This window comes from Staurois parvus, unplaced genomic scaffold (genome assembly GCF_062004578.1).
Source record: "Staurois parvus isolate SC_StPar_1 unplaced genomic scaffold, SC_StPar_1.0 ptg000634l, whole genome shotgun sequence".
NCBI lineage: Eukaryota > Metazoa > Chordata > Amphibia > Anura > Ranidae > Staurois > Staurois parvus.
The window spans coordinates 9,687,875-9,705,259 of record NW_028318430.1 but is presented as its reverse complement, the minus strand read 5'-3'; the positions used below and the strand labels follow the sequence as shown (position 1 = coordinate 9,705,259).

The 17,385-nt window shown below is 43.0% G+C and overlaps 1 protein-coding gene across 4 annotated transcripts in view; it reads left to right on the top strand.

Moving 5' to 3' along the window:
- Positions 1–17,385, top strand: part of MCF2L (MCF.2 cell line derived transforming sequence like) — a 249,336-nt gene that overhangs the window by 152,085 nt on the left and 79,866 nt on the right. For all 4 annotated transcript variants that reach the window (XM_089693565.1, XM_089693564.1, XM_089693563.1 and 1 more), the window contains one exon: positions 7,941–8,031. In XM_089693565.1, the coding sequence (XP_089549691.1) occupies positions 7,941–8,031 (91 nt within the window). The remainder of the gene's footprint in view (positions 1–7,940; positions 8,032–17,385) is intronic.

Here is a 17,385-nt window from a genome sequence, read left to right as displayed (position 1 = left end):
TAAGACTGCTGCATCCTTGGTGTATTGTGACAGATGAAATCAGTTGAATAGAATACTGTACACCTTTAGGGAGGTAGACAGGTGGCTCTGGTCAGACTATAATAGGCTAAGCTCAGCACAGACCAGCAGTGAATGTGCTTTATATGTACTTTCCCTGGGCCATACAATCAATGATGTAGGGGCAGCACGTCTCCCTACATGCAAAGATACAGCTGCTTCCTCCAATGTCAATTTAATTATTAGTTTAATCTTCTAAATACAATCATACTGGGGAAAATAATTGCCATAGAAAGATTTCAACTAGATTGCATATGGATAGATTCCTACATAGGAAACTTGGGAAATTAATTGTAGTACTGAGACAAAAAATAATTTAAAGATAAATCCTATTTAATCATGTAAGTAAAGATAGGTCATACAATTTTCATTATCTGTATCAGAACAGTCCATTTACAGATATTAAAACTAAAAATTGCTTTACTTATATTTGCTCCTTTTGCAGCCATATTGGGATAACGCCTACATTTTTTTTTTTTTTTTTTACATTTTATATTAAATTTGTTTTTATTAGATTTTACAGGTTATAACAAGGAGGAACAAACAGTTTCATAATTGTACAGTCTTATGAAGCAGTATATTTGTTGTGATTATGCAATAATAGTCTGGTAGCTGGACCTGTACTTAGAGGAGGTAGGGTTATTCAGTTTTGTACACTGGGAGCCTAGGGAAATTGGGGGAGGGGGGGAGGTGACAAGAAGGATAAGATGAACAAGTTAAGCCAGTCAACGTACCTCAAATTTTACAAGAGGTAATACATTTGTCAGAATTGTTCTTTTACATCTGGGGTTGTTTGACCATGAAGCCCAAGACTTTCAGAATATGGAGATGGAGAAGTGATTTAATGAAAATCTCTTCTCCATCTTGCATTGAGTGTTCAGATCTTTGATTACTTTGGATAAGGATGGTATCACTGTTGATTTCCATAGTTTGGTAATGTTTTTTTCTGCATATAGTAAGTGTATGATAATTGTGCGTACCTCTGGGGGGTACTTGTCTAGACCAATGTGAAATAAGGCTAGTGCTGGGTCAGGTTTAATTGTATTGCCTATTATTTTGGATATTACTTTGAATATGTTGTTCCAAAATGAGATTAGTGATTTACAAGTCCATAGTGGACAGCCTTGTCGGATACCATTCGTGATGTCGAATGGTCTTGATAGTATACCTTCTGTGAGTACTCTAGCTGATGGGGATGAGTATAATGTCATAATGGCTGTTTGTAGCCATCCCACAATACCCATTTTTGTAAGACTTCACACATGAATCCCCATCTACCGTTAGAAGCAGAGAAGGCGTTCGGTGATTCTGCAAGTTGTGGATAAGGGAGATCAGGCGATTTAGTATCAAGAGATTTAGTATTTATTATTTGTTATGAGCGCTACACTATACGTCCAAAATTACTCCAGATCGTTGTGCAGGTCTGATCTGCAACTACAGGAAACGTTTGGTTGAGGTTATTGCTGCCAAAGGAGGGTCAACCAGTTATTAAGTCCAAAGGTTCACATACTTTTTCCTCCCTGCACTGTGAATGTTAACATGGTATGTGCAATTAAACCATGGCAACATCTAATGTTTGTGTATATTATGTTCTTCTATTGTGACATAGATGACGTTCAGAGCACATTTTATGCCCAATTCATGCAAAACTCCACGTAATCCCAAGGGGTTCACATACTTTTTTTTGCAACTGTATTCTTCGCTGCTGCAGGCCATCCCACCTGCAACAGGCACACACCAACGACAGGGTGCTTGACTGACTGTTAACTTATGTTACCCTTGGTAATCACTTGCTGTGCTACACCAGGATAACTCTTTAAGTACTGTTTTCATACCCCAATGTGCCTAGTGACCCAAAGCTGTGAGCAAAGTGTAAATTGTGCCAGTTACTTGCATTACACGTCTGGCCAGGCAGAAAACCATGTTTTCAATGCTTTATTTAGAAAGTGCAAAAAAGTCCCCATGCACAAGAACAGCTCTTCCCTACATCCCTAAAGCCTAACTCAGGCTTTTGTGCTACCCCAGAATACCTGCAAAAGGTAAAGTCCATCAGTGGTCAGTCCATTGGCATCGGCACAGTGCAGCAGCTGATGTCTTCGGGGAGAACCCCAGACTTCAGTAGCTTCCTACATTACTGCAGATCCCAAGATGGAAGAAAGATGTAACGCCATTCTCTTTCAGGCCAAGGATTCACGGCAAGAGCCTTAGGCCCTGGAATACTGTCCCTTTTTATAACCCCAGGTTCAGTGAGTCCGACCTAAGAAGCCTGCCAAACAGAAAACCCAGAAACTCAAACCCTAACCCAAACTTTAGCAAATATAGGATTTCTGGTCTCCTAATGTGTCCTTTTGGTTCATCCCGTGGATCCACTATGTCACTACTGTGTTTTTGTGATGTATTGGTCAGAGGGAGGAACCACTGAGTGCAGCAGGAAACCGGGAGATCGACCATCCTGGAAATGTCAGTTTTGGAAGATTCTTCAGCTGATAATTTCTTAAACGGTTGCACTGACAGTAGGTGATGTTTTAATGATGAAAACAAACCACAAATATGTGTCCTCAGGACAGGTATTCCAAATGATTCCAACAGAATACCACAGCCACTCCGAAATTTGAATAGTTATAATTTCTATGTAAAGCTTGGGTGCTTAGAACATATACAACAGACTGTAACTACATCACAATCAGTAGATTATGAACAGACAAGGACATCAAATGTAAACTGTTTTTTCGTAGGGGTGTGGGGGGTTAAAGTACAACTAATGTTGGCCATACATTATACAGTTTTCTTGTACAATTTTCCTTTAGATTTACCAAAAACATATAATATGAGGTCAAACCTAAACACTTTCCATTTATATGCAATCAGCCAGGTCCTTGCACTACATAGTTGAAGGTAAATCTAAGGAAATTGAACAAGAAAATTGTATAATGTATGGCCAGCCTAAAAGCTCCAGCATGACAGGTCTATACAGGTACCAAATCTAGTTTATGATGCACAATACTCAAAAAGTAAACAAATAAATACTTCCTTAGGTAAGCCAAAGATGATTTGATTTTCTTTCCTTCCACCACAGATGGAAGAAAGGAAGGATCGCTTGTTTCCCCAATCAACACAGTCAGTGTTGATGGGAGAATCCCTCCCGCAGCGCTATTGTGTTCTGCCAGCAGGGAACCTTCCTAGCCAGCAGAACACAATTACTGCTATAGCCGCCAGCAGTAATTGCACGTAAAAAATCCAACCGGCTGTGTACCCAAGACGATTGGTGGATTGACTTGGGTATGACCAGCCTGCCCATAGAAGGATTGACTTTCAGCCAGTCTCTGCTCAGCTGGACGAGATTTGATCCATCCATGGCTGGCTTTAACCTTCCCTGATTAAGTTGAATCCTCCATTGTGTCTCATATCCTCTCAGACATTGCACCTTACAGTGGGAAGGTTTCAACAACAGGGGCAGTATTGTCAATCCAGGAAGCAGTGGGAAGGACTAAGTGTGACCAGGACCTGATTGACCAGCTACTATGAATCAGCAGTGACAGCACTAATAGTTATACCCCTTGCAACCGTTTTCTTCCCACTGTAGTGCAAGTAGGCACAGCCTACATAAGAAAGGCAACTCTGCTCTGAACTAAATATCAGTGAAGCATGCTTTCCACCCAATCACAGGAAGCTGCATCAGGTGGACTTCACTGGTAAGTTCAACATACATTTGTGGGGCTTCATAGGGGGACTAAGAGAAAATTGTAAGGGAAAATGCACTTAAGTGCTGCTGTAGAACATAATTTTTAATGAGTGGCCATAGTTCTTAAATGCACATGTAAAAATTCAAGCCATGCATGTAAAAGGTGTCCTAAGAGCTTGCAGGAGCCTGTTATATAACATGGACTAATTTGCATGGCATACGTTTCCTATATTAGGGCAATCCTTGTCGCAATCTTTGTACAACTAACTCCAACCTACCAATTCTATATAGTTGAATTTTGTGTACATTGTGTTGATTACATGTAACTGAGATATACATTTTAAAATAGATTCTATATTGAATTAGACACAGTTGTGCAAAATATAAAATTAAAATGCAAAGCACAAAAACGAGCTGTGTTTCAGGGTACTGCAGAGTGTCGAAACATATAAGTATGTCACTGTGAAAGTGCACTGCAGGCGTTCCAGTTTTGCTTTTGCAGAGATTGTATGTGACAGCTCGTGCGCAGATAGAGAATATCCCCAGTTTTTCCTAGAGGCAAGCCTTTAATAGAAACATTAGCCTGAAGGGACCAGACAGCAGCGGTTTTGTCCTGGGCTTTTTGCAGGACCCTATGACAACAGAGCCAGTTTTGTTGGAGTAATGTAAAAATGCTCTATATGTTTCATAATACATCTTGGTTTTGCCTTCAGTGTATATACTTATACACAGTGAAAGCCTTTGATTAACAGTGCTGCCAGCTTCATAGAACTGTTGATGAACACTGGAGCTGTGGGTTGCCAGAAACTGAAGTTGAAGCTCTTCGGTGGAAGAACAAGGGTCAGTTGATACAAAAGTAAAGCAGAACTGATGTTTCATTTTCATGGAGATCAGTGTATAACAAAAGTTCACTTTTTAATCCTTTTTTTCATAAATCACCCCCAGCTGAATTTCCTTCCAAAGCACAGGCTGGTGCGTGTGTGCTGGCCTTGGCTTGTGTGCTGAGCATTGCTGGTTTTAATAAGTCTGACAATAATGTCTTTACATTTTGATGCTATGACACCATACTGTGCAATGTCTGTGTTGGCAGAGCTTAGATTTTTCCTTATGCTGGTTCCTGATTGTACAGTATTTTCCGGGGCTAACATACACGCATTTTGAAAACAAACAAAGAACGAGCCATAAGCACCGTACAAGTGTTTGTAGCTTTATTGACCGTTTCCTTTGGAATACTGAAGCTGGTTAAAGGTATCAAATGTGGTGTGCATTTTTATACCAGTACTGGTGCAACACTGGTGAGAATAGAAGCTGGCTGAAAAATCTTTCATTGGGTTTCACCATTTCCCCAACATCGGCTGATGGCTCCTGTATGAATATTCTCACCTCGGAGTGCATGATATGGTCCAGCTGTGTTTTTGATAATGGCTTTATTATGCCACTTTGAACGCAGTTTTAATTTTTTTGGCAGTGAGAATAAAAGCATTTCATATATGAATAGGTTTTCTGTTCAAGTAAATGGCATGGTGTATCCCCTGTGACTGTTGTGTTGCAGCCTAGCCACATGCTGGTCTGCATGTCCTCCACATGTACTGCCATGTGGTGGGAAAGACATGTTCTCTTTGACTGTGCCCAACAGAGGTTTGTCCACTTAGACCAGGGATGTCAAACTGGCGACATTCCAGCTGTTGCGAAACTACAGGTCCCATCATACCTCTACCTTTGGGAGTCATGCTTGTAACTGTCAATCTTGCAATGCCTCATGGGACTTAAACTGACGGCCCTCCAGCTGTTGCCAAACTATGACACCTGTGCCTTAGACTCTCTGCGGTGCTATGGGCACAGGGTTCTCACCTGAGCACCAATACAAAAAAGGATAGCCCCAGCCTGGCCTAACCAGCACCACCCAGTAGCCCTATCCTTTCCATACGTTTCTCAGACCTTGTGACAGTCAACCCCAGTAGCAGCCTTGCCAAGCACCTGTTCTATTCCAGAAGACAACCCCATCTTGAGGTTAGGGGAAAGAGTCCACACAATGAAAGCCTTTTAACTTTTTACAGAAACCCAGGTGATTGACATATACAGTATAAATCCTTTCAGTTATCCCAGTAGTTACTTTACATTGCAAGAACAGCAGAGATGTGAGCCACGATCGAAAGTGCCTGATCCAACATACTAGTTTTTTTTTTTTTTTGTTTTTTAGAAAAATTAAATGATGGCGCAACCATATGAGCCATTTTAATTTTTTGATTGACCGAACATTTGGTTTTCGATTAGTCTATGGCCACCCTTAAGCTTTGGCAATAAAACCTGGAAGCTGATTGATTACTATGTACAGCTGCACCAGATTCTTTCTCTAAAAAAAAAAAAAAAAATCCAGCATGTTGGTTTTGGGCAGTTTCAATTGCAGCACAAAAATCGTGTCACAACTAGCACGCTAACAATGCAAAAAAGCGAACAATTCGATGATCAACATAAATTTTGTTCGGTTTTTTACTCATCTATGGCCGGCTTTAGTTCAGCTATAGGCAAACTTTGTTGCTTTCTGATTGTACAATCTTTTAGAATAACTAAAAACTCAAATTGTTTTGCTTTGCAGCCTGCAATGAGAATAGGCACAGTCTTCGTTTTATCCAGCTGCATTTAAAAGATAGAACACCAACATATCAGAAAACTTTTTAAAAAATTAATAAATGCAATCACTGAGTTGTAAAAAGGATCAACCCCCCCCACCAGCAATGGCTTGTAAACTCCGTCAGTTGTAGTTGTACCTTCTCAATGGCACAAAAAGCTGTTTGACTTTCAGCTGTATTCATTTTGATTAGCTCAGCTTGAAAAGAGCTACTCTGGAGCATTTCCTTCCCTGATACTACAACTGAAACTAAACCGTGGAACACACTATGCCCAAAAACGGTACCAGAACCTTTTTTCGGTGTTGTGCGTCCTGCGATTTTGTTTGCACGATTGCACCACATTTGTCGCATGGAAAATTGCGCCGTGATCGTGGCAAAAAAACACTCTGCGTTTTCAGGTGCCATTGAAATGAATGGCACCTGAACACATGAATGCACGTTTTCACAGCATGTTTCAAATCGCGGGTAGAATCTCGCTTGTTCTGCACATGATTTGAAGCGCCCTAGTGTGAATGGAGCCTAAGAGCAGTTTTGGTTTTATAGTATATATTTTGTTTAGTAGTTTTTGTTTTTTGGTGTTTTTTTTTTATGCACAGATGGATATCTGAATTCTAGTCATAAACTGCATGGCAGTTCTATTTTACCATTTTCCTTCCTTGCCGTATTTTTATTACGTATTGAAATAAAATAGGTTGTATTGAGTTATCCTAATCTTTCAGCAACAGTCATCAGCAATGGCTCTTCTCAGCACTGTTGCTTATTTTAGTCGGAGAAGCCTTTCCTATGCTCCAATCTTTATCTCCCGCAATGTATTTACTATTCGCTATTCTTGTCAGCCTTTCAGCGTTTTCCTTCTTCCAGGCTGCTGTGATTGGCCCCCACCCCCAGTCAGATGCTGGCACTGCACTATTTCCCTGCTTCTTCGACTAGAAGCTGATATAGGGCTAGTCATGCACCATGTCTACAGCATATGCAGCTAAACAGAGCAGAAAGGAGAAAAAACAAAGGTCATTTCTTCAGTCAGCAGTGAAGGCAGCTTTGCATCTGGCTCGTACCTCCTTCTCCGTAACCAGCCATATAATGTTGCTGTGATTAAGGTGGATCCACAACCCTTAGTACAAATAGACTGATGGTGCTGGTGCAGCATCAACGGATGCTGTAACAAGGTGGAAGATGAAGGCTAAATACTGGGTCGTAACAGCTGTGTAATTAATGCATCTGTGTGGACATGCATCATTTGCTTTTGAGGATGAGACAATTCTGTATGGGAAGACCATTTGCAAGAATGGTGGTGATGGGGAGGAAAATCAAGGGGATGCAGGCTGCTGCAGATTGAACAAAAATGGAATAAATGACATTGCACGGGTCATGTAAAACCAGCTCCATGGACCCCACACGGAAAGGTGGCATTGAGCCTGTGTAAAGCCTTGTAATTTTATTTCAGCTTCTGTACTTAGGTTTGCTCAGTAGGGAGAGAGTTAAAAAAGCTGCACCATAGTGAGGAAGCAGCATCCACACGTGGAATAATAACTGCAGCCTCTCTCTCTCCTTCTTTCTAATTCTACGTCTAGTTTACAAGATGCGGGAATTGGATTTATCTTAGTCATTGACCGAAGACTGGACAAATGGACATCTGTGAAAGCCTCGATACTAAGGATTGCGGTAAGTCCTTTCCTTTCGGTCATGCTAAATCAACAGTTTTATTAACAGGGCCCTTGATGTGTATGTTTGGCCATTTATAAAGTAAAAAAAGCCATGTTTTCATATACATTATTCACCATTATTCTGCAACAGTCAGTCATCTACACAGACATAGCATCAGTCATACACGTTTTCCATCATCCTAAAACTGAATTGTACGCAGCCTTTTAAATCTATTATTCGAAAATCAGAGTGCATACCTGGTCAAACCTTGGTATGCAAATCTAATATCTGGAAAATAGTTTTTCAAGGTCATGGCATCATTTGGAATTCGAATACCGTTGTTCAGATAAATAAGTGTAGTTCTGTGTATTTGTATCTGCGGCTTTGCCAGTGACTTTGGTCATTGACATCACTATGCCATGCTGACGTGTAAAATATTCAGGCCTGCTTGCTGCTATTCGTTTTACCTTCATAGCACTTGTAGGGATCTCACTACAGCTGCTGATCTAATTCTGTTGTAATGCAGATAAGCTACTTTGTAGGTAAAGCATTTTATTCATTATCCCTATATAAGTATGCTAAGCATTGTCACGGTTATTCTAGACCAGGAGTAGCCAACCCTAAAGAGGTGGAGATCTACCTGAACAACATAGGAGAAGTCAAAGATCACCAGGCACAGTGTCAACAACTCACACCTGATTTAAACCTCTAATTGCCCTACGACCATGTTGCAATTCTATGCATTGTAGGGCAATCATGGGTTTAAATCAGGTGGTGGGTAGGCAACATACCACACTCCGATCTTTTTTCAGAGGAGCAGTTGTGTCTGCTCAGTGACACTTTTTCGGGCTTGTTCACATGTACAGTTGGGGGGGTTAAAAACCAGTCACATTTACCACCCTCAATCCCTACCCCCTTTAGGTGCTGAGGCATCAGCCAAAAGTGTACACGTGTCACAGCAGGAATTAGACCGCCTGTTGCTTTTGGTGGCTGCTACTGCCTGCCAGTAGCAGCCCATTCAAGTAAATGGGGCCACTTTGCAAGCGCCCCGCAACTGCATGCTTCTGCAGGGTCCAGGGAGTTAAAGCAGGTGGTGAGAAAGCAACACAACTCTGCCTGCTATAACCCCTTCTGGGGTTGCAGGGCACTTGCAGAACAGCCTCTTTCACTTGAATGGGTCATGCTTGGCAGGTGCTACACCTACCGACCATGACAAGGTGTACAACTCCTGCAGCGGCTGCTACATGTACAACCCTGGCCACTGCAGCTAAAGGGTGTGCGGTTGGGGCAAGGGTGGTTAAAAACACGTCTTGACTATGGGGTTTTGGTGTAACTGGTGGTAAAAAACCATCTTAACTATGGGGTTTTACCACCCCCCAAACTACAAATGTAAATTACGTCTTGCTGTTCTGAGCCCCTATAAGGCTGCTTTCACGCTGATGTGTGGTTTACCTGCACTGTGGGTGCAGCGCAGTGCATCTGTGACTTTCCTGGGTTAGGTGCGCTTTGCCATAGGTTTCTATTATATCCTGCGGGTTTGGTGCACTTTCTGAAAGTACACCAAATTTCCTGCCTTTAGGAGTTTTGGTGCGCTTTCAGAAAGTGCACCAAACCCGCAGGATATAATAGAAGTATATGGCTAAGCACAGCAAACCCATCGGAAAGCTGCAGGTACACTGTACTGGACCCGTGGTATGGGCAAACCGAAGCGCATCAGTGTGATAGTAGCCCTATTCTATTATGCCCAATGTATTGCTTCACACTGACCTGAAGATTTCTTTCCTGCTGCTGGCACCACTCTGGAGACTGCTAGCCGGGATAAGAGGTGGAGTGCAGTTGGCTAACTCTAGAGTGAGCACTACAGTGGAGGCATGGAACTATGTGGCTCTTGCTTCCTACTACAGCTCCAGCTTTACAAGTAGTCCCCCTGCATTGCACTCTGATGCTCTGGGGTGGAAGGTCAGTAAGCCTAGATCCCGATCTACTGGTAGATCGCAATCTACTTGTTGTGACCACCGTTCTAGACAATTTTGGGACATTTTTGTGTAACTGGATGTTCAGGTCTCTTTAATAACCTATTTAATATGCTGGATTTTCTGCATACAGAATGAGTCCAGTAGGGTACTGTGAGTCCAAGAGCAGGACTCCTTAAGTCATCTACTCCTAGTTCGCTACTTTTTCAGTTGGGATACTTTTTATATATTACTTTGAGACTGTTGGTAGGTTGATTTTGAAGAGTGTGTGCGTGTGCACGTATGTATGTGTATCTCATAGAAACCAATCCGCTTACAGGTTTTTTTTTTGTTTTTTGTTTTTTTTTGTCAAAGCTTAATTGAACAAGCTAGTAAATCAACCCCACAGTGTAATAGTAATCTTCCTGCTCCAAATGTCAATGGTCTACTTTAGACATAGAGGCTGCTGGTACAGGATGAGCCGGCAATGCAGCAAAATAGAGGATAAAGGTGTTAATTACTGCAAATCTGTCTCTTATGAAGCAGGACTACGGAACTATGTAGATCTTCTTGTGCAAAGTTATTTGTCTTGTTAGGAGAGTTCAAGCAGTGCAGCAGGTTGGGGTTTATTCACAGCCAAATTATTTTTTTTTTCCTTGACTTTTATTTTTCCAAATTAAAAACACAAGTGCTTTACCCTAAAAATACCAGTGGACAATGATAGGCATAATGGCCACCATTTTCAAGAGCAGCATGAATGTGCAATTTCCTATTTTTCTGTTTTGATGCTCTCATGTTCAAGCACCCACTAAAGGGTATACATGCTGTTATCAACATGGTGTAACACCCTCCAGGTTAGCTAGATGGGCTGTTTGGGTTTTTTTTGTTTTTTCTTTCACTGGAGTTCACTTCAGGACAAGCTAGGGAGGTTCTACAGGTCAGAGAATCTGGAGTCCTTCCAGAAACTCAGAAAATTTTCTGGAAGAGGGGATGAGACCCAGATCTGCATGTTTGAGGGACCTTGGCCAATCCTCTGGCAGGTGGCTGGGCAGAAGTGTGGAAGAAGTGGGGAGAAGTGTGCAGAGTCGGGTGGTAGATAGATTGAGGAAGGCTGGAGTGTGGAGCCAGGGAGGGGATCCTACGTACAGGCAGGATGTTGGAGAAGAGAATCTCTACTGCCTCAGTGTCTCCTGGGGAGGACAACCTGTGTAGTAGGGAAGGAGCCAGCCCAGCATAAGGCCTGAAGGCAGCCACCAACCTACTAGGTTAACAGGAGAGGACAGTGTGTGTACTCTTACACCCCCTCGGCCGGATAAGGGGAGAAGGGTGGTCTGGTGCAAGACCCAACTAGTTTCTCATCCGGGACTGTTCTTTTGGCAGCTCTTGGGCCCCCTTGCCCAGGGATACCCTCAGTGCAGCTGGGTGAAGAGGAGGAATTATACAGGGTCTGAGGAGGTACACTGAAGGGGCGTAGGTGCTCCTCAATAGAGACTGTGGCTAACTCACATTTTTGTACATAAAGTAGTCCTCACGTTCAGCAGTTCTTTGGGCATCCCATATACCCCTAGACCCCATCCAAGTTCTTAACCCCTAATAAAAACCATAAAACCAAGTTCAAAGACTGTTTACTACTCCAGAGTGCAAATGTGGAAAAATGCGTGTTGCCTAGCCTTGCATAGCTAAGGAGGACCAAATTAAAATCCAGTGGCCCCTAAGGGGGTAGTACTACAATGGCATTAGGCCCATATGATTACAACCCTCCTTATGGGGAAGCCCAGGCCATAGGTCCAGCCTGCATGGGAGTCACTAGCACCAGACACCCAGACCACATGCCCCACATCTCTTGCCTGATGCTCTAGGCTGCCATCCAGTCTGTTCTCTGCTTCCTGTGGCTGCCTAATATGTTTCTACAGGGCAGCCACATTTGTTGTAAACAAATGGGAGGAGGGTGGCATAAAACAGGACACAGCACATCATGCTGCTGCTTCCCACCACCACCACACTTTGCTGCCAGCTGTAGCATGGACATGGGGATTTGAAAAGGCTAGAGGGCCAGTCAGCCATGATTTTGTGTGTGTATATATATAATATATATTACATCTGACACCTGCTCTCTGTATGTTGCACATGCCTGACCCAGTAGTATATGTTTACGGTTTCTACAGTGGGTAAACGGTTACTTATACACTATATTGCCAAAAGTATTGGGACGCCTGCATTTGCACGCACATGAACTTTAATGGCATCCCAGTCTTAGTCAATAGGATTTAAGATTGAGTTGGCCATCCCCAAACTGTTCCCACAAAGTTGGGAGCATGAAATTGTCTCAAATGTCTTAGTATGCTGACGGCATAAGAGTTCCCCTCACTGGAACTAAGGGGCCAAGCCCAACTCCTGAAATACAACCCCACACCATAATCCCCTCCTCCACTAAACTTTACACTTGGCACAATGCAGTCAGGCATGTATCATCCTCCTGGCAACTGCCAAACCCAGACACGTCCATTGGATTGCCAGACAGAGAAGTGTGATTTGTCACTTCAGAGAACATATCTCCACTGCTCTAGAGTCCAGTGGTGGCGTGCTTTACACCACTGCATCAAACGCTTTTCCCTGCACTTGGTGATGTAAGGCTTGGATGCAGCTGCTCGGCCATGGAAACCCATTCCATGAAGCTCTCTACTCACTGTTGTGCTAATGTGAAGGCCATACAAAGTTTGGAGGTCTTTAGCTATGGACTCTGCAGACAGTTGGGGACTTCTACGTACTGTGCACTTCAGCATGCTCTGACCCCGCTCTGTCCTTTTACGTGGCCGTTGGGAGTTGCTGTTGTTCCCAGATGCTTCCACTTTGTTATACCACTAACAGTTGACCGTGGAATATTTAGTAGCAAGGAAATTTCACAAATGGACTTGGATGCACAGGTGGCAACCTATCACAGTACCATGCCTGAATTCACTAAGCTCCTGAGAGCGACCCATTCTTTCACAAATTTGTAGTAGCAGTCTGCATACATAGGTGCTTAATTTTATACACCATGGAGGTAATTGTAATGCCTGAATCCAATGATTTGGGGCACTAGCCCAATACTTTTGGCAATATAGTGTATATACCTAACCCCTGCACTCTGTGTGTTTTTAAAGCTGTTGTAAATCTTAACATTTTTTTTTTCCAAAAAACAAACATGCTTGTAATGATATTGCACAGAATGGCTCTGAACCATCTCTTCTGGGGTTCTCTGCTAGTGCGCTATGCTCCTCCTCTTATCCATGCACCACCATTCTATGGAGACGCACCTTCAAGTCCGCTCCCGAGTTAGGTTGTGTCCATGTATAGACACACAGTGTGGCTCGGCGCCCCCCCCATGTGATTTTATTGACAGCAGCAGGAACCAATGGCTCCAGCTATTGCAGATGGGCACATCGCAAGATGAAGATGAGGCTCAGGTAAGTTTTTTTTTTTTTTAAAGTGGGTAGAGGAGCGATACAAACACTGCAGTATTTTTTACCTTAATCCATGAAATGCATTAAGGTGAAAAAATGTCCAGGCTTTAGACCCCTTTATGGTTGCCACCTCTTCTTGGAAAAATACCAGCCTTATGGGCTTTTTTTCAATTAACATTGGCAACAAGTTACATTTTTACTGGCTCGTCCAGTAAAATAGTGGCCTAAAGTTACAAATACATGACTCCTTTTCTCTGTACGTTACGTTCTTCTGAACCCTGCACTCTGTGCCTTGGGTTGTGCATTAGAGTGCTAGCCAAAATAACTGTCTAGAAAGTTGTCAGTTGCTAAATTGTCTCCAACTATTTTAAAGAAAGTTCTATGAGAAGGAAGTCTCGTACACAGTGTTCTCTCTGCAATTATTCTTGTAGCACCCCCCTGACTCTCCTGAAGACTGGATAGTACCTCCAAAGGTCTACCATTTACCATGGCTAGAAAACGAAGATTAGAGCATAAACTGGGCGCCAGCCGCTTTGTCTTTTTCAAAGCTTTAAGGCTGAACTTGAAAGAAAGTGGAAGAAGAGTGTTAGGGGTTTCAGATGCCACACAGATCACTTAGACTCCATGGGTCCAGAACAAAATCCAGCTTCATAGTGACAGAACCTTTTAAGCCGACCCAGCAACACTGCAAGCACATTTTCACAGTCTAGTGTGTCCTCCAAGCAAGTCACCAGGTCCTTCTGGGAGACCGGCCTTTACCCTGGCTCTCTCCAGTAAGGGGCCTCCCCTGGATCTTCTCACCTTGGCTCAGCTTCCTCCACCTCAGGCAGGACAGCCTCAGAACCACTTCAAAGCAGGTAGGCCCAGACAGGCTTCTGGGCCTTACATGGAGCTCTCTCCAGCAGCACCTCCGCAGGCCTCAGAGGAGGCCATAACTGATCAGCCATAACTTTATGAAAACTTACAGGCAAAGGGAATAGCATTATCGTAAATGGTGCAAATGGTAAACAGTACAGCCAACCGTTAACCGTGATATAATTAACAGTAAGCTAATCAACAGCCAAGCACGCAGATATTGATTTTATTAATCAGGGAGTCCACTGCAGACAACTTGGCAACAAGCCCACCCCTGAATACACAAAGTACATGTCAAGGTTCTACCTTTCCTCAGAGCTTGTGCTGCTCCATGTGCTGGCATCCATCCGTCCCCAACCATCTTAGGTTTCTGCAAAGCATTGTGGGTTCCTTCTGCTTTCAAGCCTCTGCGGCTCCTCCTCCTGGAGGGTGTGGCTTATCACATTTAAGCCTGCTGTCTTCAGCTGCTCTTTGCATTTGTGTCCTGTCTGTTGAATTGCAACAAGCTCCTGTTAGTGTCTCAGTGGTCTCCTGGATATCGACTCGGTTTTGGCAAGACTCCTTCCTGGCTTCTGACCCCGGCTCTGGCTCCATCCTTCCTGGCTTCTGACCCCGGCTCTGGCTCCATCCTTCCTGGCTTCTGACCCCGGCTCTGGCGACCATCCTTCCTGGCTTCTGACCCCGGCTCTGGCGACCATCCTTCCTGGCTTCTGACCCCGGCTCTGGCGACCATCTTTCCTGGCTACTGTCCTACCCAGTCATCCGCTGTTGTACTTGCATAGACTCTGTCTCTTGTTTTTGTACAATAAACCTACCTTTTATTGCACCTCCTTGTGTGTCTGGCTCCTTGCTCCCTGACAGTACATTACACATGCTGTCTTTCAGATGTTTGCTTTCACTTGTATAATATGCCCACCATAAGACAAAACTCATACAATATTCCAACAGTCTGAAAAAGTGGAATTCACAGACTTCTTAAGGGAGATTGGTGATAAATATTTCTGGCCCAAGTGGAGGAGCTTCTCCAACCCAGTATGCAGGAGGATCCCATATTTCCTCTGACCATTAACCTGTACAAGATGAAGATTACACCTTTCTATCCACCCCAGAAAGGAAGCTGTATTAAACAAATTAAACCAAGCCTCACTCTCAGCAGTCATCACGTTGTCCATCATTAGAGAATATTCGGCTCTCTCCATGGGCCATAATCAGTGGGTAGATGGCTAACCCCTAGTCCCCTCCAAAAGCCCCTGTCCCAGTTGGGTTTGTCACAGAGAGCATCTCCAAGACTTCAGGTCATGTAGGTAGTTCCCAGCCTGCAGTGGTCAGGTCCTACCAAAAGTGGTCCACAGAAGGGGAAAAACTAGTGAACCAGCAACAGGGCCATGGGCAGACAAGGCCCATGTAGTCCATTCCAATAGAAGAGCTACTGTAGCTCAAGTTGATAAAAAAGTTAATGTTGGTTCTGACAATTTGTCAGAACACACAGTGCATCGCAGTCTGTTATATATGGTTCTGCATAGCCACGGACTGGTCAGGGTGGCCATGCTGACCTGTGTCCACAGCCAAAGGCACTTGCAATGGGCATGTGAGCATTAGAACTGGACCATAGAGCAATGGAAAAAGGTGACCTGGTCTGATTAAGTCAAATTCTGTGTGTGTGTATATATACACACACAACACATGTCACTTTATTAGGTACACCTGTTCAATTACTTGGTAACAGAAATTGCCCCTCATTGACTAACATGGGATTTCACATGTCGTGCGACTTGGGGTCTCACAAGTCGGATCCCAGGTTGCGACAGTATGAACCGAGCCTAAATATAGGTTTAAAATTTTCAATTTAAGTATGCATTCTTAACTCAAGGTTCCTTCTATTGCTCTCATCCTTCTCCAAATCCTCTTCCAAAGAATAAGAATATTATTCAGTGCCATTTTAAGTCACTCCCACTGTAAGTTGTGACTTGACCATTCCCACTGTGTGCCCTTGCATACTAGGGTTTGTTTACTAAAGCTGGTTCCATCAGTATCTCGTGTACTTCTGCATGGAAACCAATGAGATTCCAGATTGTATTGCTAAAGCTTAATTGAACAAGCTGAGGTTAGAAGCTGATTGGCTACCATGCACAAGTGCACGAGGTTCTGCATGAACCAGCTTTCATAAATAAACTCCACTGTTTGTGCCCTGGGTTGCCCCCAGGTTTTTCACAGTCTTAGCAATGGCTCCACTGGCCAGGTGAGTTTCTTTCCTATAAAAGAGGGACCAAAACCAAAAATTGATGTCTGATATCAAGAAAAGCTATGGGCTGCTCTTCTCTTCCCTCCAATAGAGTAGGTAGAGTACCACTTCTTGGCTGTCTGCAACAGTTGTGGTAATGTGATCTGTGAATCTAATGTATAACCCCGCAACTAGTGACTTTCTGTGTATTTCTCTGTCATGATATCTGCAATATTATTGCTAGAGGTCTAAGTCATTGCTTTGTATTTAGATCATTGTAAGGATTTACTAATTAGATCAGCTACAACTTGCATATAGCCAGTACAGCAACCGAAAAAGTCGGTCTTAAACCACTTATACATTGGGGTAGATTTACTAAAGGAGTAGAGGCTGTTCACATAGAAAAGTGTATATTCACTAAACTTCATAGGTAAGATGAAGATCATAGGAAACATCTGTTGTTTTTATTTTTTTAGACTTCCACACTATTGTATTGCGCACTACCGCATTGTGCAGTAATGCACTTTGTGTGCTGGAGTGTTGTGGTGCCGTTCATGCCGAATGGAATCCAAACACACCTGCTGGAATGAATAACAATAAAGGGAAGCGCAACAGACTAATCTCTCATATAAAAATAAATATTGAACAATAATTTAAAAAAAGTGAGGTGAGCAGGTTTTTCACCTAATGGTGGTGGCACGGTTGGCACTGAAGAAGAGAAAAGATTTATCTTTTACACATTGCAGAGTAGTGTTTATAAGAGACTTTTTCATGGAACTTTAATTATTGTTTAATATTTATTTTTATATGAGATATTAGTTTATTATATTGTTAATTATTTTGGCACAGGTGTTGTGAAGTCACTAACCGTGTTTTAGCAGCAACTATTTAGAGCACTATC